The following is a 24,089-nucleotide window of genomic DNA, read 5'->3' on the forward strand; positions in this document are numbered from 1 at the left end:
CACCAGTGGGGTGTTAAACGGAAACAATCTGCGTTTGAATTAGTCAGAAGGTGCTTGAGGCATCATGACATCAAGAGGGGCTGTGCCCCTGTGCGCGTGGACCCCTGGAGGCCTAATAATACGGCTGCTCTGTACCTTGTAATAATCATTTTTAAGCTTTGCAAATGAGGACATTTGCGAATCGTAGCGAGACTCCTCTTGGATAGATAGAAATGTGCGGTCGTTTTTTTTTTCCTCGACTAGAAGGAGAGCCGACGGAACAGTGGAGCCTTTCGCATCGCAAAGACTCTCGCCACACGGTGGCCCTGTGCCTCTCCTTCTGCGCCACCGTCAGCTCAGCCTCGCTCCCTCCTCCCTCTCCCTCGTCCCTCCTCCTCCCCCTCCTCCTCCTCCTCCGCTTCCCCGTCCTCCCTCCCCTACTTCCACTCCTTTCTCCCGTCGCGCTGCGCACGGCCACAGACGGTCCTCCAGCTCCGTGCGCCACGGTACGAAGATGGTCGGCGGCGTGTGCGCTCGCAGGTTGGCCCGCCGGTCACGGTCCGCCCTGATAGTGGCCCTCACGGTGCTGCTGGTCCAGACGCTCATAGTGTGGAACTTCAGCAGCCTCGACTCCGGCGAAGAGAGGGAGAACGGAGGCTCCAACGTGCGGCAGAAGAGGGACCGGGTGGCGGGCAACAAAGCCGCCGGCAGCGACTATTTCCAGCACGGGGTCCAGCAGCAGCCACGGCAGCATCTTCCTCCGCCTGGGAAGGGGACGTCTCGCCACATACAGCAGCCGGTGAGACAGATGCGCCACCGGTGTTAGTCATATCTACATCCACGTAGAGAAAAAAAAGCCCGAGAAAGAAAGCCCGACAAAAGGTTGGCAGACGGGTCAAAACATGCGCTTTTGGGGGAGAGGAGCACACGTCCGGGGCCTCAGAAATTCACGAATTCACGTTTGACCGGTGTCACTTGCATGGAGGCTCCCTCGTATGGGGAACGAGAGGACGTCTTAAGCGACATAGATGCACACGCGAGCCCGCTTCACTCCGAGCACCCCCAGCTGAGGAATCGCTCGCTGAGGACACGAGCCACATTGCGCCGTTTGGATGAACGCGGACTCGGCTTATGTGCCGAAGCTGGGCAGCAAATCGGAACTCGGCGATGTGGTTCCCTGCGGTGCAAAACGACAGCACTACAGGGCAAATCCGAAATCCGAAAAGATAGTGGCTGCGAGGGTGAATGAATGGAAGGGTTTGGAGCCGATGCCTGTCACGGTCTATTTGGTATTTAAAGTACAGTACAGTAGCTGCGTGGCTCAGCGGCACTTGCCCATGGGGCCAAATTGAGACATAACCTCATTTGCAGAGTTGCTTTTGATGAGTGGACTAAGATCAGAGGCATCTGTTGTTTGTGGAAAACACAACCAGCTTTATTGATAGTGGCAGCACGAGACGCACAGGGCAAGATGGATGTGATTGTGGAGTCGAAAGCCAAACATACAGATCCGGCACAGTGAATAAATTGTGTTGAAGGTAGCCCGGGGGAACTGTGTCCATTCGCAAGCAGAGGAGCTGATGCCATGCTCAAGAGTTGGCTTCGTAAGATCCAAAAGGGTATTTTCTAGACTCCCCTGACCGCTCCCCGTGCCCTCAAGGCTATACACACGAAGCTACTCAGTATTTGTACAGGGGCTTCCGTGCAGCATGTGATTCATTTTCCCAAAAATTCAGCTTTTGCCTGCGTGGTCTCTCAAACCGTTTGGCTCTACCCTAAAGAAAGTGGACACATTTATTCCTGGTGAGCTTCCACTTCACAAAAGCTGCCAGCCCTTCAGGTAAAGCCGACTCCTCATGCAACCAGTAGATATCCGGCTTTAGCAAGATACACCGTGGCCTCCGCGCTCAGTCAGTCACTCAAAACTGTGCACTGTATCATCTGTCTCCTCGGCGTATTTGACAGTGACTCACTTGCTTCATCCGGTAGGACTATCTGTCCCACCTGCCGGCATCTCAACAGCACAAAGTCCTGCTAATTACCGGTTATGTTTGGGTCTATTTCTCATCAGGAGGAGAATCCTCCGGAGAAAAACCACTGTGATGTCACTGTAATAGTCCAGCAGGGACTCATTAGTGAGTTTACATCAGCACACTTACAGTTATCGTTTATGAAATTGCTGCAATATTCCTGCAAGGAGTTTATATAAATTAGCAACGCAGTGACGTAACGAGAGCCGGGGGTCAGTTCTGTCAGTCACGCTGCGTCAGCGCCGGTTTGTCCAAATGTGTCTCACTGTTAAAACACACAGCGGATCTGCGCTTGTGACCTTTTAAAGAAGGGCTGTCATCCCCTGTTGCCTCGCAGGCCCTCACACAGTCCTGTATGGCAGTCAGTCCCACCAGCCAGTCAGACTGTCCACCAGATCGCTGCATCTCCGTGCCCCCCCCCCCTCCGGACTACTTACCGGCTGCCCCGGGGACACATACATTTCATTTAGAGGGTTAAACACTATATTTTCATCCTATCTCCCCATTTGGCTGCTGTCTGTGTGTGTTTGTGCGTGTGGACGAGTTGTCCAACCTAAGGGTGCCGCGGAAGCGCCAACTGATGCTATATGAGCCACCACCACTGAGAGTGTGTGTGTGTGTGTGTGTGTGTGTGGGGGGGGGGGGTAGAAAGAGCCAGACAATAGCATCATTTCTGTGTAATAACTTGTTTTGGATGGAAACATTATGCATAGCTTTGGATGTGTCATCCCAGCAGACAGGGGCTACAGTTGTCATTAGTGTTCTCCCGTTGTGTCTCTTGAGGGAAAAGCTACCAGAGAGGGAAGATGTTTTCTTCTCTAGTCCAACAGAGAGCACAGCTTGATATTCACATGCCTTCTGTATCTGGAGATATAAAGTGCATGAATTACTGTGTTAGCTGCGAGTTGAAGGGACTGTTCACCCCAAAAACATGAATACATTTTTTTTTTTGGTGCCTAGTTTTGGAGATGTCTGCCATCTCTCCAAATCCAAACCGTGGAAGCTACGGCACTCGGCTTGCAGTGCTTAAAGCGCCCCCAAAATACATTTCGAAAAGCTCAACAGTGATGTCTCTTTTCAGAAATTAAGCCCCGTTTACTCAAGATTATCCAGAAGCCTCGTTGTGAGAAACTTCTTATGGATTAAAGTGGGTGAATCTTTTTATCTGCAGGTAAGAGGAAATCATCTCTGATTGAGCCTCTTGCCCGTACCTGTTGCAGATTCCCTGTTAGACATTTTCAAACTGCCTCTTTAGTAGTATAGTTTTTTATGAGATATAGCATCGCAGTTATTAATAATACGCGCTCATTAAGACGGTGGAGAAAACGGTTAATGTGCCTGAATGAAGCCAACCCACTTCAGCAGGAGGCCGAGTCAGTCTTTTTGAATCACGTCTGGCTCCTAGCTTCACATCTGGTCAGCAGCGGTTTCCTTCCATCTGCTGCTCGTAGTCATATACTGTCATAATCCCCATGTTCCCAGCGGGTGTCCAGCTCACACACGTTGTAAAGAGTTTGCCTGTTAGTCATGGTATTGGTCCATTACTCTGATGTGCACTTTTCCCATAGAACTGAGTTTTTCTAATGGTTTCCCACGGCAAAGATTACTATCCGTCTAAGAATGCACATTTACCACAGTTTTTTCTGCACCTTTCCACAGCCTACAGTGATACACACTGTACTGAGCTGAGCCACAAAATATTGTCCATGACATTGTATTATACAGATTTTCCCTCGGTTATGTTGCCACAGTGGCTCACTCGGCTTCCTGCAGATGCGCAGAAAGATGTGCAAGCAGATATATGATTTTAATAGTGTGAGACTGACATATGTTACCTGTGCACTGAGTTTACCTGAAACTACAAATGGAAGAAATCAGCTTTGTTGTCTCTCCCAAATGTGTTCGTACTGTATATACCGTGATGTCAATGTTCTCGCGTCATTTTCAATAACACGTACGTTGGTATGCTAACCACAATCACAACCAAGTATTTTCAGCTGTTATTCAGGATGTAATCCGAATGTTTGAGCTCCTGGATCGAGACCCTTTTTACATTAATAGAATGAAAATGACAATTCACTCATGCAGGGATTGTTGCATAACATGTTTAATCATGCACAGTACAAGTAGCAATGTACGTATGTTTTTCCATTTGTGTTGTTAAAACCAGTCTTTTCTCCAAGCGCAACAACCACAGCGTAATTCATCCCACTATGTCCATGATAGCAGTGCTGACTCACAAAAAACGCCCAAAAGGATGTACTGTGTTGTGGAGCAGCTCCAAACACACACACACACACCCCCACGTACACATTTATAGTTAAACACCTACATTACTCGCGGTCCAATTTCCTTTTCCTCAGCTTGAATGTGGGCATGAATCACATTTTTGGATTGGTAGTGAGCCGTTTAAATTCCATTCAAAGTTTCTCAAAAATGTATCCTCATGAACATGCCATGGATGGACAGTATACATACACGTAAGCACAACACATTTGTCTTGTTCTCCGTGGAGGGCCTTTCATGAAGTGCACTGTCACTCCTATCTATTGTGCTGTTGATGCCTGCTGCCTGCAAAAAAAAACCCGGCAATTGTTGTTCACACTACCAACGTAAAACAGAGTAAACAACGCTGCGCTCTTTCTGAGAAGTAATGTGATTATGGGTGGAATGTATGTTGGGGCGGGAAAAAAAACAGGCTTTTATTTCACTTTTTATTAAATACCGCTTCATTACTGTCACATTTACAATTCTCAAGGTCTACAACATAGTTTCTACATTAGTGTACAGTTACAGGCTGCAGGTTACCATACACGTTACGTGTTGAGCGTGATATTGTTTTCTCTATATTCGAGGGATGGCACCATCGAGGCAGTCTGGAAATTGATGGCAGAGACGGGGGTTGTGCCATGTAATAATGGTCTGAAGACCGGGTTCGTACTGCACGGCATCATGGTCACATGTCATGTGCTGCAACCATTTGGCTACCAAGGCACTCACAAAGTTGAGTCTTTTTTTTTGTTACGACAGCGGCCCAAATACCTACTGAAGGTTGCAGAGGTGAATTGCAAAAGGCCCGTTATCGAGCCGTGTAACATTTTTAAGGGCCGGCCTTCTCGTGTTCCACCCCCTCCCTGTAACAAAACCCCCTTTCTCACCGTCCCCACCTTCTATTACTGAATGCGTCAGATTCTCACGTTGCATTCTTGGACTTGCTTTTCGTTCCAACAAAGCCAGTGCCGTTCCACGTGCCAGTCACTGTCTCTGCTGCTTTTTGTATCATAGCAAAGCCACTTTAGCAGCGGTAATTGGCAGGTAAATTGTCCCTCCTCTGAAGTAAATTGTCTTGGACTGTGAGCCCTCCTGCTTTAAACAGACCTTTGAACATGCGTGATTACAGTCCAGAGACAACCAGACGATGAGCTGCGTGATTTAAAATTCCAAATGTCCCGATCATTAAATCAATAATGAAATAAAGCCTGCACCTCAGAACGTCCATCTGTCGTTGGGATTTTGCAAACAGAGTGCCGTTAGTCTTGGAGAGAGCTGGGTAAAGATTCCCCTCAGACTTGAAAGAGACGCATCAAGAACCCCAAGACTCTTTGATGGTGAATTGTAATTTGTGTAGATGACACCATCCTTCTTCAAAAAACAGCAACAGAAAGCTATTTTATCATAACCATAATGTGATATATTCTCATGTTGTTTCAATGAGCAGACCATCCTCATATGCAAAATGTCAGTGTCATTGTGGAATGTTAAAACTTCAGCATATTTGTATAGTTTGTAGACTGAAAGTTTGGGTATCCATAGCAGCACAAACACCACAACACAGACTCCTTGTAGCACCAGGGCAGAACGTGCTGCAGGCCTCTTCAGTGTGGGATCCATGTAATCCATTTACAGCCCAGGGGGCAACCTCTCTCTATCTCTGTCCTCCTCCGTCTTTCCTGCTGCGCAGTTTAAAAGGGGAAGAGCCATTTGACTATTCAACAAGTGTGAGGATGTTAGAATATACTACAAATACACTTGGGAGCCAAAAAGCACTGACATGACTCACACATTTCTGCTCGGTATGATGATGCTAGTGAGATAAGAGTAGAGGAAGTTCCATCATTGGGATATACAGTATTTAATAGGGCAATAACTGCATCATCAACTTAATGGCAGATAATGTGTTGAGGGTTCAAGATCAGGACAACATGTACAGTATTCCACATAGTAATTGCTCGTAAAGTGATGCAGCCGTGACGAATGGGGCGGGTGTTGTAAAAACAATCTGTACAAGAACAAGAACTACATGTGGGAATAAAGAATGAGAAGACGAGCTCGAGGCGTTCTGGTTCATACTCGTGGCTACAGAGGCCATTTTTAAAACGTCATTTGGGATTATTTCAATTGGGATGTGAGTCATTCAAAGTCAAAGTAATTGTATAGCATCATGAAATTAGAACGTGTGGATGCGTCTCTATCGTGATGTCAACCCAGCTTGCCACTTTATTTGATCAACAGAAAATGAATCAGCAACAATTGGTTACAGTTGAGGACTTTTCCTGCTTTATATAATTGTAAATTAAATATATTGTGCATTACGCTGTTAGTTGGACTTAACAAGCAATGTCAATATATCACATTGGGTCAATTCTGACACTATTCTCTGACAACATTTTGAGTTAAAGATGAAACCCCCCAATGCCATTACATTAACAGATACATGAACCTGCATGTTATAACAGGAGCTTAACAGACACACCATTCACCATCCTTTCTCCTGAGTTAGACTGTTTACATGGTTGCATAACTGTTCGTCCTTTGTGCTCAGCGTGATGCCTTTGTACGCCTCGTCTGTAAAACTGCAAAATCAAAAAATCACAAGAGCCGTTCATCTCTCTCCTGTCAAGTCTATTCAAACAAACCTCGCCATTACAGCCAATTAGAGTTGCATTGGGCCGTGTCACCCCCCCCACCCGCCCTCCCAGACACGCACAACATCCTCAACACAACTCCAGCCCGGCTGTCTCTCCTGCCTCTGCCGCCTCACCCCACCGCAATCTCCCCCTCATCCTCCCAACGTCCTGCCGTTACAGATGGTTTCATTCCCCAACACATTAATAACGCATCATCCTGATGAATGAAGCTATATAATACCCAGTGTTGCCAATAATCCTATAGGTAAGAGGCTTAGCGGACAGCCCTGAGAGAGAGAGAGATAGAGAGAGAGAGAGAAAGAGACAGATAGGAAGACGTTGCTGGTGGGGAGCTGAATTAGTTTTATCTGAAGTTGTGTGTCCATGTTGATATTAAGTCGGCTCTAAAAGGCTGCACACACACATCATTTGGACAATTACCACATGCAGGGGTTATCAGGGCAATGGCTTAAACTCCCTTGCTTTTGTATTAGTTGCGCAGTTATGCCTTTAAATAGATCTAGTATATTTTACTGATTGGAGAACAACGGCAATGGCCGTAATGGACCGAACTTAAAAAAAATGTTTTCTCAAAGCACACTTTTTGGAAAATTCCTCATAGTGGTTTAAATTTTGATCTGATTATTGTGTTTCAGTTTCGACCTAAAGTTTTTTCTATCTCTTATTCTTTAATACCAATTCAAAGATTTAGTCTCTTAATGTGGAAGAACACTCCGGGTCTAGTCTTCAGTCCAATAGGGTTTCAGAGGGGATGCTATTTTTGTTGTTTAGGGGAAATTTCAGATACCTAAAAAAAAATATATATACCGTGGGAAAAGACCAAGTATGATCGGCTGATTATTTTTTTTCTCATTTAACACAGGATGTGTCCGAGAGCCTAATCCAAACAAAAAAAAGAAAAGAATTTTTCAATCAGATGGTTATTAGGATCAACTGTTTCCCACATAGACATAAAGTAATCCCACAACGTCAGAACCGTACAAGAGTGTTTTTGTATCTTTTTGCAGGTTCTAAGTGGCTGGGGCTTAGCTGAAAAGGTGGTGCCATGTATTTCTCTGCACCAATCGGAACAAAGTATAATGACATTTTTGGGATTTGTTTTCAATTTACTAATTCCTCATGATCACGGCACATGGTAACAACTGCAAACCTCAGATTACACTGATACTTATTTATAACCACCAGTTGTTAAACATGTACCATTGTATAGATTTTGTTTCGGCAGAAAAATTCTTTCCTACTTGAGGCAAGCTATGTTTTTTCCTATGATGGAAAAAAAAGAATAATTTTCTCCTTTAGGTTCTATCTGCCAAGCTGGGGCGTGATGAGAAGCTGCACTAGTACATTCCCATCAGGTTGGATTGCCTGAAGTGGCAGCCGTACATCCTCTTTGTTGCTGATTTTTCAGCTTTTTATTACAGTGTGTAGTGTATCTATTGCATCTCTATTGTAGCCCTGCAGCTTCAACGGGAATAGACTTCTTTAGGGGATCATTAGACAATAGGGAGTGTGTTTGTCTCTCCACCGTAATGGTCACATCTCAGTGAAAAACACTTGACAGCCTACTCGCTGTGGGAGGCACACACGGGCAGATTGCCCGCTCGGAAATCGCTGCGATGCCTCAACTTCGACATGCAACACGCTGATCCACATGTAACACCCAAATGCACATGAACATGTAATCACACCCACACAGACTAATGACACTGAGCATGAGCCACTGCCTTGCTATCTCCTCCTCACACACACCATACACTAATCCCCATGTATTGTGTTAACTCTAATAAGACAGGGGGGTTTGTGACAGAAACAGAAAAGAGTTGGTGGCAGGACGGGGGAAGACACAGGGTGATGACACGGAGCCCGGGCAGACATAGGGGCGATCCGCTCTGTCAGGGAGAACGTTTTGTCCTTTTGGTCCCGTGGAACAGGAGGAGAGGAACTGACAGCGGCGCTGTTCTTCTTCTTCCTCCTCCTCCTCCTCCACTCCTGGAGCTGAATGCCAACAGCCCAAAAGACCTGTCTCTATCATTGATTAAGAGAGAAAGTAAGAGGAGAGAGAAAAGTAAGATGGACACTAGGCAGAGAAAGAGAAGAAACAGAAGAAAGCCAGAGCAAGAAATGCTGGACGGGAGAAAAGAAAAGATAAACGTTTCATCCCTTCTACAAATCCGACGTCGACTCAAATCCCAGCGTAATCCTCGGGGGGAGCCCAGTTTGGTTTGCAGGCTTGTTAGTGTAGCAATACTGGCAATGGCATCTCTGGCCGTGTGGTTGGAGACCATTTCCTGGAAACTAACCGGAGTCCAAATGTCCGCCAAGCGCGCAGGGATCAGGTCTGTCATTTTCTGTAATGTGGATCTAAAGAGTTTCTAAATAACTCAAGCATCTCTAAATAGGGGATCTGGTTTAGGAATCTTCCCAGTAATCCCAGTTCTCCACTGCTACAGTGAAACGGGTCGTGTTCCCACTGGTTTACTGATCGCGCTCCAAGACTTCTGTTATGTGTTTTTTTTGTATTATCCACATCTGAATAAGAGTGAATGGTGCTTTAAAATGAGGGGACCTTTATATTATACTTAGAATAATCATCATCTTAAATACAGACAAAATACAATTTTCCGTTTTAAGTAACGGTTCAAGTATTGAACCCAAATCCAAAATTAACCAGGATCACAGAGCATTGAACTTTCAGGAGCTGTAACAGGGAACCAAATTTCAGATTTTGTATTTGTTTTTTTATTTTATTTGAAAGAAAAAATAGAACAAAACTTTGACATTTTTCACTCACAATAATTGCACAAAAGGAATATATATATATATATATATATATACGTTGTCTCAAAAAAAAAACTATCGGGAGGTACGGGTCGGGATGCCCAAGTTAAAGGTGCTGCAAACATTCACACAAATGGATCCAAGTGGATACACACACCCTCGCACTCTTCAACGTCCCCTGGATGCTAAAGGCGCACACCTACAGAATGCATAAAATGAGGAGAATAAACCTTCCTGCATCACTCAACCACACAATGTCCCTCTCCCTCACACACTCACAGATGGCACGTACACCTCCGCACAGTCCATGCAGACACACACACACACACACACTTTGAGAGTAAATAAACCCTGAACCACTTGAATAGGTGCTCTTCAGTATTCAGAATAGCCGTAGAGCTCGTCCTCATTACTGAACAGGTGTTTTCTCCCCCAGCAGTGCATTTACACGCCGTCCGTCCCACTCTGAGCCCACAAAGTCCCAACGCAGACGCTCGCATCCACGCCGACACATCCGCGTCCTTCTCCCCGACTACCTCCTTCCTCCCACCCTTCATTGCGGCGTGCTCCCCCCCCCCTCCTCATCTCCCCGGTTGTCCTCTCCTCTCCTCTTCTTCTCCCGTCTCGAGTGGGGATGTCTCACTGCACTGGTCCTCCAGACGCCGCAGGCCTCCCAAATCAGCTTCAACGAGGAGCCTGCCGGGGAGAAATTGCGCTGTAATTGAGCTGCGTGATAATAATACGTTCTTCGCCGTGATTCCTACCAGCGGTGAATCATCAACACCATCATCATGGTGCCATCAAATCAGCAACGCTCGGCAGACGCTTCCTAACCGCCGCTGCCACCGGAGTTGACCCGCTCCTTCACTCCATTCCCTGTCTCTCTCTCTCTCGGCAATTTCACTCGTTCCACTTATTTGACGACCCTTTCCCCTCTCTTTCGCTTTCCTCTCGCTCCGTCCTCGACCACTTCTGCTCCTCTCATTCGTCGCCAAACGTCTTTCCCGTTTCGGTTCCATTTGATTGGACGGCTTGCCTTAGAGGTATACAGAAACGACAATGTACAAAGAGAGTATGTGTGTGTGTGTGAGTGTGTAGGTGAGGGGGGGGGGGGGGGGGGGTAATTAGAACAGGTGATTATGTGAGCACAATGTCAAATGGCTTTTTGCTACGTACTTAAGGCATTCGCGCTCACATGGCAGGAAACAGAAGACCTGCTTAATTGTCGTGCTACAGTTTGAATTTCGCTTTTAGAAAGCGATCCGAGCACTTTGAACATCGAACCCATCAGCGTTCTCTTTTTCTTACTGTCTGGACTCTGTTGCAACAGATCCTCTTGTGCATACATTCCCAAACACCCATCGAACTTCCATAGGGCATAAAAGCTTCTGTTTCCCTCCGGTTTGTTAAAATATGTGTGTGCAATGTTTACATAAATGTGAGCGTGAATGGCAGAGGGAAAACATTATGTTGATGATGAGGGAAGATGATAGAAATGCTTTGAGATGTAAAGAGAAAAAAGGTATAACGAAAGCAAGTGCTGACCAAGACCGCTAATATACATGTGTGTGTGTGTTTGTGTGTGTGTGTGCGTGTTTGTGAGCTACTTGTAGGAGGGCAGTTTACACATGGCCTTTCAGTGCTTTAAACATCCTCATGAGGATTTCCTTTCCATAATGACAATTATGAAAATCATTGACTGCTTATTGGTGTCCGCACTCTATTTGTCTTTGTTTGTGTGTGAGTGTGTGTGTGAGAGCTCAAACAAAGAACAATACTGCTCTTTTTTCTCCCTCTCTCTACCACCCAAAAAGGCCAACTTTAAGGTGGGAATAAGGGGTTTTTACTTCTCTCCTTGTCGTCAAGTTTATTCACTGCTGTGATTGAAATCCGTTTCACAAATAACAATCCTCCTAAGTAACTCCATATCCACAGGATAAAATGATTACATCTTTTTTTAGTGGAGGGTTTGGTAGGCCAATATATGAGTGCACCGACCACATAGCATATATGTGCATGCAAAACATGACTGAGCTGTTGTCTTTAATAATAAAGGGCTCCTGCACATTCTCCAAAAGTATTTGCAGAAATCTTTTTCTGAAAAAGAGATTTGGTCAATGCAATTATAACTCGGCCAGGGCTCATCTGCTTGCTTAACATTCCGTCTATTTGCCTAAAAGACACAAATGACTGCAATTTAACAGCAATAGAGGAACACTGTAATGAGTTGGTAACTATTTGCCTGATGTGAGTGTGTTGAGGTGGGAAGAATAATCAAAGTAATAGGACTATATTTTCACTTGCATTATGTCCAGTAGCAGCAATGGAGATTAATGAGAGTGATGTTTATTAGCCTATACAAACGGTTGTGCTACCTTTTTTTTTCTTTCTCTTTTTTGGGGGGAATATACAGTAGCTTGTGTATGACTGCAGGTAAAATGTTTCCAATTGCAACCTGGTGAGGAGGGTGATATTTATACTGGTGCCCGGCAACAATAAGAAGAACATGTAGTTACATTGTTACATTCACATAGTTATTTCATTACATGAACAGCTCATTAGTGGGTGGTAGACGTGCTGGCAGGAGGATGTTTCTGCCTGCTGGCTCCTCACCGCTTACAATAACTAGCTCTCCTGGTGATTTTTCAACACAGATTTGTTTTTCACAATGTAGCGTTATCAGGGGAAAATAGGTTACACGTTGCATATTAAGCCACAGGTGTGTGGTACAAGTTTGCACATGTTTGGCCCCCGTAGTGTGTGACACGTGTCATTGTTAATCCTGTGTAGCATAAATTAACTAAAAAACAAAAAGTGATGTTGAAATGGTTCATTGACTCACATACTTGCAGATTCATTCTATGATCTTGCATTGAATGCATTCCGAATTGCAGTCTAGTCTTGTCCCTCATGTTATATTAATGTACTTTCTTTTGATAGCCAGTGGGTCCAAACTTGATCTGTATGTAGAAGGGGTGTGTGGGTGAGGAGAAATGTGCAGGCTAGATTGCACATCAAAGGTCAGGGAAGGTGAGAGTTCCCCCTCGTTTGTGTGAGTCTGTGCATGTGTATGTGTCCGTGTGCGTGTGTTGTGCTCCACATGGTGGCCCGGCCTGCAGCGACCCGATGATTCAGAGGACACAGGCAGCATGACGTGCACTGTCTTTGACCCTTCTCTATAGCAGCTGTTAATATAACGCTCCAGCTGTGTGTTTGTTTGGGCTGATGAGGGGGTGAGGGCTGCGTAAGTAGGATTAAATACGTACATTTGTCGTGCACTTGTCACTATTAGTTTGTACTCACCGCCGATGATCATATCAGTGTAGAGCTTTGTGTATTTAGTCCCTGCTGGGTCACCGTAGACCGTCTGCACTCACGCGTCCTTTGGCTCCCGGGTGCCCCACAGGGTTTTTGTTGGGATATGTTGACAAAGTGATGCTGCTTGACTGGCGAACTGCTCCTTCTGTGGCTGGCATGGACCCGCAAACCTAGTCTGAATATCAAGTGATGGCCATGAATCCTTTTCTGTCTGTTTGATTTCCACAAACGCTCCCAAATCCAAATGGTATGACATCATCAGCAAACCCTCAATTTGTAGATGGGCCCAGCTTGAGGAAAGAGCCCCAAATCCACTCTAAAATTTGGATAGAAAACATAATCCTTAACTCTGGGGGATCCGATGTTAGTCGCTGCGGGGTCTGGCTATCGGCCCGTTACTCCGCTCCTCATTGCCTCCTCTCTTTCCCTCGCTTGTACCCCTTTTCCCTCTCACTAGCCAGCTCTCTCATTTTTAGACAGCTGTTTCACACTGTGAAAAGAGGGGAAAGTAGCTTTAATTTAGCTGGTAATGCCTCAGTCTGTGCATCTGCTCTGTCGGAGTGATTAGCGCTGCAGAAGCTGTCTTCACTGTGGTGACAAGCCCATATGGTTTCCGGATGTACAAGTGAGCAGTGGGCTTGATCCGTCACTTTGTATTAGAATTAATTTTGCTTGGTTACATAATCGTTAAATCTTTCCAACAATACAGGGGGAACAGGAAGACTTTGGGTTGTTTGATTATTTTGTAGGAATAATTGCCTGGTGGCTCAGTTGACACCTAAACCACACTAAAAGAGTGTGTGAGATTAAAAGAAGAAGTCGGACCTGAGTTCCAAATAGAGATTATGTGTGTGTGTGTGTGTGTGTGTGTGGTTGGGGGGATATTGGCCAGTGATTTGATAATTTTTGTACGGCACTCTTCAGTCATACCTCCCTGTGCATGGAAACGCACACACACACACACACACACACACACACACACACACACACACACACACACACACACACACATTGAACAGTATTTACATTCACCGTGTGGCAGAACTCAGCGAACCTCGGCTGTCCTCACACTCTTCGGCAAAGGTACTCCTACATCTCACACACGCACACACACACACACACACACACACAGAAGGGGCTCTGTATGGCTCGTTTCCTCTTAGACGGAATGAGTTCAGCTCCAGTCTGGTATCGGTTTGCCACACAGTGCCCCACTGTAGCCAGCTAGCAGTGCCTTCAGCTTCCGGGCTTTTAGCTGTACCAATAATCAGCAATCCTCCACCACTTCTGCCAAGGTTAACCACATAATCACTGCACTCATCTGGCCAAATGTCCCCTCAGTGCAGCGCATGATCCTGCAGTTGCAGGGAGACGCTTAAACCCTCGGGCCGACAGTACTGCAAGGGTAGGGCTCAGCCCTTCTAGCCCTCACTGCATGTGGTGAAGATAGAGCGGACTTTCTCAGCTTATCTTTCTCAGGAGGTCATGGATTAGAAATCCCTGGGCCCTGTAGTTCTGACTAATTCCGAGGCATTGGAAGCAGCCAATAAACCGGTGTGCGAGCGTGAACTACTTAGAGTTGAGGCAGCAAAGTGGTGGTCGGACTGTGGTGGGACTGGATCTTACTGGCCTTTCTCTGGGGCGACTCTGCTAGTGCCAGTGCAGGAAAGTTAGCCGGACCAAGTGAGGGAGCAAATGAGTTTTTTGGGGTGTGGATGAAGCAAGTGTTATATGAGTTTGTCATTGCTTATTTGTTGATACAGTATACACTGTATGTGTATGAGTGAATTTTCCATCTCAACATTTCTGTCTTCATAACAAGATAAAAAGGTCTACACAGTCCAACCAGAAAATAACGTAAATTGAACGTCTCTCTGTGTGGAGGCATTCATGAAACATGGGGCCTTTCCAATCCTCATGTTTTAACTGCCGTTGTACATCAGAGTAACAGAGACACTGGCAGGACAAGGAGGGTTCATGTTTCAAAATTACAACAATTGATTTTCTTCTTTTCCATCTCCATCTCTGCTTTTTGTCATTGTTCACCATCAGTTTACTGGAGAAAGACAAACCCTCACACCTGTCACAATGTTTAAGTATGCTGGAGGGATATATACTTTTCAAATTAATGCCGTGATTGCAATAAACGTACGTTTGCCATCAGTCTAAAAAGGTCATCATTTGTAGTGAGGCCACAAATGTGTACGATATTGCTTTGTTTCTTTTATAGATGTTTTTATTTTATTTAGTGAACTCTCAACTATTTTATTAACTTGTCAAAGATATAGCAAACCGGGATGTACATCCCTGAAAGGTTACACCATCCAAAAACTGTGGCAACTGGCTTCATTATTCATTTCTTATTTAATTGCCTGGTAGATAAAATCTCATTAAATAATGAAATAATCTCAATGTTTTCCAGAGCAGAAGTTAGCCACTGCTCATTATGCCCATCAGGACACCAGTCGAAAACCCATTAGAGAGAGAGAAGTACTACTTTATTAATCCCAATGGGGAAATTCCATTTGGCAATTCACCCGGTTCCAGTTCACAGTCTGTGGTGGCCTTCACACTCCGGTTACTACGCCAAGTCTCCATGGCCTAAGCTACTGCTGCCCTAGAAAAAGGGTCAATATTTGCTGCCAAAACCAGGCACCTTTTAAATATTCAGTCTAACACTTCCAACTGAGCTGTCTACATGCAGACAAATATTCACATTTGTGAAGCTAAAAACAACATGAAGAAACAATTAATTTGTTTCAAACACCGGTTTGTTGAGTCATTGAGTCCATCCTCTGCATATCATCACCGTCTGGTACGCTGCAGCCACGGTCAAGGGCCATGGCATACTGAAGCACATCAGCACTCTGAGGTGGGCAAAAAAGACTGTAGCCGACCCCTCTCACCCCGGACAGAGACTTTTTGAACCCCTTCCATCTGGCAGGAGGCTGCTGGCCATCAGGACCAAGACCTCCTGCCACTAAAATAGTTTCTTCCCCTCATCAGTTGGTCTCAGGAACCAAGTCTGAGTCCCCCCACTGACAACGTCGCTATTCTCTTATCTTGATTATATTGTCCATTTTTGTATATTTGTATATTTTTATCTTATTTTACTCAATTTTATTCTCATATCGCACCAATCACAAAGACAAATGTGTAACATGCATGGCAATAAATGGCTTCGGCTTTGTAGAAGAGGTAATTTCCTCTTGTTTTCATTGAGGCTGTGGATAAGCCAGAACCCCGGCACACCCAGAAATAACTCAGGTACCACTTTCTAACCCTTTCTGTCATAGTAGAGGTCAAAACAAACAACACACATGAGTTTATACACCGTGGGAACCTCATATTACGTCTCAAAATCAAGAAAATCAATGTGAACTTCCACTTACTGTACACACTGGCCTATATAAACATACACGAGGGTTAGACACTTTCCTAGCTGGCAGCTGGGCCTTCAAAGGGCCCATTTATTTAATTCCACGATTCAATATTTTACAACCACAGTATTTACATGTGGCAGCAGCAGGATTGGGTTGGGAAAACACTGTGCATCATTAGTAAGATAACACTGAGCAAAACTGATAATTCCCCCACACAAAAAAAGGAAGGGAGAGAATGAGGGGAAGGAGGCAAATGACAAACATGATGAAATAAAAGTTTTTCAGAATAACGCTGCGTGGGAGGAGATTTGAAGTGACCTAATTAAAATGTTGGAATCCTGAGAGGAATAAATTAAGAAAATGTCAGTTAGGCTGAGCCAGAGGAGGGGGAGATTAAGAGGCGCAAGCTCAAACACTGTCTTATTTCTGCTCCCTTCTATCACTGTGGCGTGGAACATTGGTCTTTATCAACAACGTAGAGGGTTAGGCTTGCCGAGGTATTAATCATTTGAGTATATATAGAGCATTTGCAAAAAAAGAATAGTGTTTAAAGTTGAGAAAGTTTCGAGCTCTAGGTGTCATGTAAAATAGAAAGTTGGATAAGCTGACACGGCTGATGTTCCATTCTTTAGAATTCCAGGGGAAACTTTGAAATGGAAATGAAAAACTGTAAATGAAAAAAGAAAGAGAGAGACAGGAAGCAACAGAGCTTCAACAAAATAGTCCTACCTTGCAATTTAAGCAGCTTAATGCTTCTACATTATTACCTTACGGTAGTAGTATGAAAGCCACGGGTCTAATAGCTTCATGTAGCTATTGTCATAGCTGACTTCCATCAGCCGTCCCAGATACATTCGCCCAATGGGGAACCTCCATATGGGGCCAACATGTTTCTGCTCTGCTGTGCAGGACGAGACAATACGGATGCTGTTGAACTGCATGCAGCTTGTATTAGAGGCAGACGACAGCAACGGCGAGGTGTCTGTTGACGACCTAAAGAGGGGAGGAAATGGGACGAACAAAGAGAGCCAGGAGGCGGGAGGAGAAGAAACGAGGCGCGGCTGTTACCGAGACTGCTGTTAGCTTAGGATGACTAAGTGACATGTTGACAGGGGGTCAGATAGGAGGACTGCATGGAACACAGATGAAAACGTATCAGCGGTTCCAGGGTGCTTCAGTAAAGAAAGATCTTTGATTCCAATTTGCTTTGAAGGGATCCATTGAGGTAACACCATGTGACATGCATGATGTTTTGCAGTCGATTAAAAAGGTGAAGATCGGGTGTGTCGCAGCCTTCCTGATGAGGCTGAGCCCCTCCACATTGACTTGCACAGCCACGGAGTTTTCCACTGCACTGTTTGTTCAGTAACCATTCCTTTTACTGTCAATTTCAATCCATCTGTAAACTTTCATCAAAGTTGGAACGACGAAAAGCTTCCGCACTGAAAAGGATGTTACACCTAATCTATTTGACAGTAAACGCTTGCAAATGAACAGTGATTTCAGTTTATATTTTCAAGCGAGCTGAAATGAAAGTGAATTATCTCCCGATGCTTACATGCCCAACTCAAGCACCCACACCCACAGTGTGCAATTCAGGCGTGCAGTGTTAGTGCAGAGGGCCTTCAGCGCTGCACAGCTCCCCAACAAAAACAACAACAGGTCGTTTGTTTCAATATAACAAGAGATGGTCTCAACAAAGAAAGAGGAATTTCTTTTCTCCTCTCAATTCTCCCCAAAACGACGCGTCGGCCAGGGGAGGCTTTACATAATTTGTGTCATCACTCCTTATCCCGAACGCATCGCATCTCCAGTGGACTCTCGCTGCCGGGAAGGTGGTGCTCTGCTCTGCCATCACCGCAATTGCGCATATCCCGTTTTTGGCCCCAACAGCGTGGTGTTACGTGTTATGCCGTTTAGCAAATGTTAGTGTGCTAACACAACCAACAAAACCTCAAAAGTTAACTTGAAAAGAATACTTTTCCAAGCGAGAAAGTGTTAATGTCCGCTGTAATCTTTCCTCGTGTCCACACCGGCTGTGAAGTCCACAAATCCACATTCCGAAGCGGAGCAAAGCTAAAATGAGGCTTCGTCGGAGTTTGGCAAATAGAGTGGGTTTCTTTGTCCTGGCAGTATGGTTTAGGTTAATGGCCCGTGTTGTATCCAGGCAACAAACCTACATACAAAAGTATCCCTTCACCACAGCTCAGCAAGGACGCTCTAACTACAGGAAGGAAAGGCGACAATAGCAGTTCTTATACCAGCACTGATCTAAACCTTCGATGGTGACCACTTCATTTGTCAGACTGCTGAAGCGATTCATACTAGAAGAGGACTTATTTATTTCCGAATATTTTCAAACAGAGATTGATTTAGCCATTACCGAACAAAACATGAACTATATTACAAGCGTTGGCGATGTGGGCGTTTTATTAAGATAAATCTGGAACACTTGATTAAAGAAAAAGGAAGGAAAAAGAAAATCATACAAAATAATAAAAAAGCCTGCTGATGTTGAACTCAACACCTTGATGTTGAATTATATACATTGCGGAGTATGGGGTGTTGGTTCCAGGGTGCTACTGGTTTACTGAAACTCCAACTACCCAGGTCCAGACTGGGAAAAGTCCATTTCCTATCACCATGGAAACTAAAATACAACATATTGCATGAAAATGAGGAATTGAAATGCATAGGCCCTAATGGATGCCAAACAGAAATGAAATATAATATTGTAGGGTCCTCTTCAATATATTCAATTCAACAGTAGTTAAAGGAAACATACATTGTTGCTTTATTTAGCAGAATTTCATTTTAATGAAAAAAGCTAGTCAGGCTCAACAGGATGCTGTGCTCTGGAGGATCTCAGACAGCCTTTTTGTTTCTCCCTCCAGCTCTTCCTGTCCTTTATCACTACTTTCAAATCATTTCTCCTTGTTTGTACAACACACCATGTATCTTTTTCTCTTTTTCTGTATGTCTGTGTCTCATTTGTCTCTTTTTTCTCTTTACGATTCCCTCTTCCTTCTGCTTTCACTTACTTTCTTGCAGCAGCTCTGTCGTCTCAGCACTTCTCCTACTGTGTGTCTCCCCGGCGTTCAGTCTGTGTGTGTGTGTGTGTGTGTATCTTTTGCTAGTGACATTTCCGTGCCAGGTGTGACAAATGGCAAGCAGAGAGGAAACATTTATTCCCTGTGGTGAACTTAATTAGCCTATCAGCTAAGCCTTGGCACCGGCTTGTTTTGAAAACCTTACATACACACTCACACACTTGCAAGCACACATTTATCCTCAACTAAGAACCCACCAACAAGCGCATTCACAAACAAGAGACAAATCACTTCAGTACATGAACCGCATAGATAATCAGACAGTACAATTAAATTATACCTAAATTACAGTTCCAATTCTAATTTTTCTTCTCTGGCTTCAGACCCGGAGGGACTCAACTGCAGCCAACCTCATCTTTTCTCTATTAAAAGGTTAAATAATTTACAAATTACAGCTCTCTTCCAACAGTTAGCATATGGTGGGTGTGTAGAAGCCATGAAAGGCCAGCATGCAATATTGGAGGAGAGGCTTTAAAAGGATTGCATGTGTGTCTCCTCCGTGTTTGACTCGGCGAGCATTTAGTGAACTTTTACATCACACATCCATCTGTGTGCATGTGTGTTAACATCTGTCCACTTCTGGGTCCATCCATTGTCCTGCAGATCCAACATATGCAGCTGGGGGATATACAGTATATTGGGGAGTAAAGAAATAGGAGGAGAAGGAAAAGGACTGGTGTCCACTAACCACTAATTACAAACACAACAATACAAAGTCACAAATGACTGGTGAGTGGGGGGGGGCTTTTGTTTGGGTCCTCTCCCCTCAATTCGTGGACAGATTGCAGATATTATGGACCGCAAAAGAGACCCTCTGTCTTCCTCTGTCTTTTTCACTAGGAGTTGGGGCCGGCATGTCCCCCCACTGCGGAGAAGGAAATGAAATCCCAAAAATGCTGCTGTTTTGTCTCCCTGCTTAGCACTGGGTTTCTGGGCTTTGATGCCAGCCAGGTGGTGGAGGGGAGGGGGATGAGGTAATAAAGCAGGGGTATTAAGGTGCCCTTTAGGGATAGAAAGGGAGAAGGTGAACATTATAATTTTGACCAGATTGTGTTGCTACTTGTTTTGGGTGTGGCCTGGTCCGGCAGCCCTGCTTGCAACAAATGCCTTTTGATGTCAGGGTTAAAAGGTTTGGTAGGATTTAAGGGAGACTTCACGCTGCTCTGCGGTGGGCGCCGTGTTAGAAAAACCAACATGAGAAAAGAGACGCGTGGTTCTTGTTTTTCTCTCGCACACAAGCAGTTTGGCTGATAATTGCTCTAATTGCTGTAGATTTGGAAGCAATGTTGATTAGTAAATGATTGAAGCACATTGATGTTGTATGCACACCATTGGGATGAAGTAGGTTTTTGATGATCATAGGCAAGACCACATGCTGTGGTGAAAAGGGGACACGTCTTTTTCTGTCCTTCTTTATGTCACACAACAGAACGTCCTAATGTCAATATCCCTGTCTTTCATTATCTCTAATTAACGATGACAATGCACTTCGTCGTCACGTCACGGTTGGGCTTTTGTAAGAGGCCACTTAAAAATCGTGATAGTAAGTGAACATTAATTGTTCTCACCTGGCCAGGGTAGCAAAGGAAATCACTGGCCCCTCACTTTAGGCCCCTGGGCGGATGTGACGTGGCAGCCGGTTCGATAGCTAGATGTTCTCTAGTTTTAGTTTTAGCCCTACAATCAACACCTATTCACTGAATGTCTGTCTCCTGGGTGAAATGTCTCAATTGGATGAAACGAATGAATGAATTAAACTTTGCAAATCCTTTTGCCGTACATTGTACAATGTGCCGACTAAATGTTAATTAAATTAAATTAGAATATGATTTAGTTGAACACAATGTCATAAAAAGAGCAGTTTAACTTCAAAACAAACCATTAAAAAAAAGTCAGAAAACAGAGACTTCCATATATACTCAAACACACACATAATTCCAATCTCCGGGTACATACCGAAAGCATTCTCACTTGGAAAGGGCTCACAGTGCACACAGTGCACACAGGGGAGGAAATCGCCTACAACCTGCTAAACTAAGATGCTGAGCGGGTTAACAGCATTCCTGCTACACCCCAGCATGTTAGCATTCAGACTTTCATCTAATCGCTACTGTACCTAAAGCCTCACAGCAGTGAATCCAAAATCATGATTCATCCCATATCGACCAACTATTTGGCACAGCTAGCTATGGTTTCAGATAGATCTGTGTTTGAATAAGAGAGATTTTGAACAGTTCCGCCCTGTTCATCCCTTTCTCTTCCTCTGACACTAATATCCACTAGGTTGACACTTGAATTATAGATCAAACCCAGTATTGTCATTCAATTTGATGAAAAGCATTACATTAAATAACCTGTCCTATCAACAAAATCTGTAATCAGACAAAAGATGAAGCATTGCAGTGGTTGGAAGCACATTGGCAATGAGAGACCACTCTCCAGCTCATCTGTAAAATAACTTGATCCCTAGATGTCTTTTGTTTAGATAGCATAAAAATGAACCGAGCATTTTTTTAAACAGAACTGTGGGTGGTGCCAAAATTAATACTTGGGTCAATCGGGGAAATCTCTGGGTCGTGTTGTTCCAAACAGGATTAGAAAGAATCAATAGCCCCTTTGATGAACTCCGTTGGCATAGTTAATGCAATAGAGGAAGGCATTCTGCCACGTACAGACGAAACATATGTTTTGTGGCAATTTAACCATCCGTATTTCCACCCTATAAATGTTATCTTTTGACTGTTGTTTTGTCCTTTGAACTCATTTGTTCACATAATTGCAAAAACTAAAATCTTCAGATCTCCTTCCTGCCTCAGGGGGACGCTGTACTGGACGGGGGCCTTTAGTCTTTTAGATGTTTAATGGCCCGGGTGTCAGACTAAAAAGATTGTATCAGCCGTACCTCCACTCGTTACTGCTGAACTCTTTACCCTCCTCCCCCTACTTTTCCCATTTTCTTCAGATCTTTATCTGTCTGTCATTTCTTCTCAAAGATAACTGCAGAGTTTAGGCACTGGAGAAGGTTGTCACATACATTCCTCTGAAACCATAGCTTGTTATATCTGTTTACCTTTTTCATTTTGAGGTGGCCAAGCATGGCGGGCATCCTTTCGCACAGCATAACCTCACTTGAGTCTCACAGATGTTTGGAGAAAAGCCATTAGTTGCTTGCGTTTGTTGTTTAAATGCAAATCTGACCACATGATGGGATTTTCAAATGAGCTGATTATAATAATTTGGAAAATTACATTCAAGACAAATGCTTAACTCCTCGGCACGCAAAATACATTAAGCCAATATAAATAAAACAACCGGACCCTTAACACTTTTGAAATAGTCATTTTTTGCGGCTTCCTGCTCCAGTAAACATTTCAAATGCACCTTGACAGATTTTCACCCCCAGTTCTCTGGGCGGATGGATACCCAACCAACGTCTGTGATTCCTGCAGCTAAGCTTCGAGTGTTTTTGTGTAAGACAAGGAGGGATCAAAAGACTGTGACAAAACGAAAAAAACCTCTGGGGATTACTGTGTAATACATCATGCATTTATGCTGTTTTTGTAGTTCTGGCCCTGTACCTGTAAGTTTGCATAAGAATGAGAATGCATCTTAACGGGCCAGTGCGTAGGATTTAGTGACATATAAAAGTGACCTGGCAGATGGCATCCAACTAAAAACCCCTCCTCTCAACCCTCCCATTCTCTTTGTTCAGAGTTTAAGGGGTTGCGAGACGTGCAGCTGATGCAGGCTCTCGAGTAGGTTCTACGTATTGAATACAAAAGACAAGCAACGTTTAGTTGTGAAGGATTTGTTCAAATGGGCCGTTGAGCCGGTCAAAGTAAAGTCAGTAAAGAGCAGTAATGAAACACATTGCTTTGACTGACACGATCTGCTGCTGGCTAGTCTAGTCACTAAGTAATACAGTATATACATAGTACTATTATTCGTGAAATATGTGTGAAAAGGTGAAAAAACGCAAACAAACATCCATATCACTGTTTATTGCATTGAGAACTGCTTTCCTCAGAATATTGGTCAGAAAGATGGTTTCTAGTCTTTAAAACCTCTTGCAACAACACATTTACAACATCAAAATTCAGGGGACTGCACATGCCAATTTCTGTGGCTTTTCAAACAGGAGCACTTGGGTTTTGGCAATTGGGATGGGAATGTGTTTTCCTCCTGCAGGCTATCAGTATCTCATCTAATCTCATCTCAGTTTTTCTGTGTACCCTGACTCTAAAAAGGGTAAACTCGTTTTTAGCTGTAGCTTGCCAGGTAACCTGTTGCGGCTTTTTTTCTGTTGCGCTCATAGGAGAAGCTCAAGTCTGCACACATAAAGCCTCGGGTGTTGAACATTGTGCTTCTTCACCATCTTTTTATCTTTTTTTTGACACACCATCAGTCTATCAGTGCACAGAAATTAATGTTCCCCTCCAGGTGTAAACAGAGCAGATAGGGCCTTGAACCTTCTGTGCATAGTACGTGTGTTCTTTGGATTGATAGAGTGATACAAGGCACTAACAATTTATGTCATTTGCAAAACTGTGGTCCCTGAAAAGT

At 44.3% G+C, this 24,089-nt stretch overlaps 1 protein-coding gene across 1 annotated transcript in view; it reads left to right on the plus strand.

Annotated features, from left to right (window-relative positions):
* The first annotated feature begins 442 nt into the window (after nt 1-442).
* LOC119217590 (xylosyltransferase 1-like) overlaps nt 443-24,089 on the plus strand; it is an 80,927-nt gene continuing 57,280 nt past the window's right edge. Inside the window, exon 1 of the mRNA XM_037471357.2 lies at nt 443-778. Within this exon, the coding sequence (XP_037327254.2) occupies nt 494-778 (285 nt within the window). The 5' untranslated portion in view covers nt 443-493. The remainder of the gene's footprint in view (nt 779-24,089) is intronic.

This window comes from Pungitius pungitius, chromosome 9 (genome assembly GCF_949316345.1).
Source record: "Pungitius pungitius chromosome 9, fPunPun2.1, whole genome shotgun sequence".
NCBI classification, from domain to species: domain Eukaryota; kingdom Metazoa; phylum Chordata; class Actinopteri; order Perciformes; family Gasterosteidae; genus Pungitius; species Pungitius pungitius.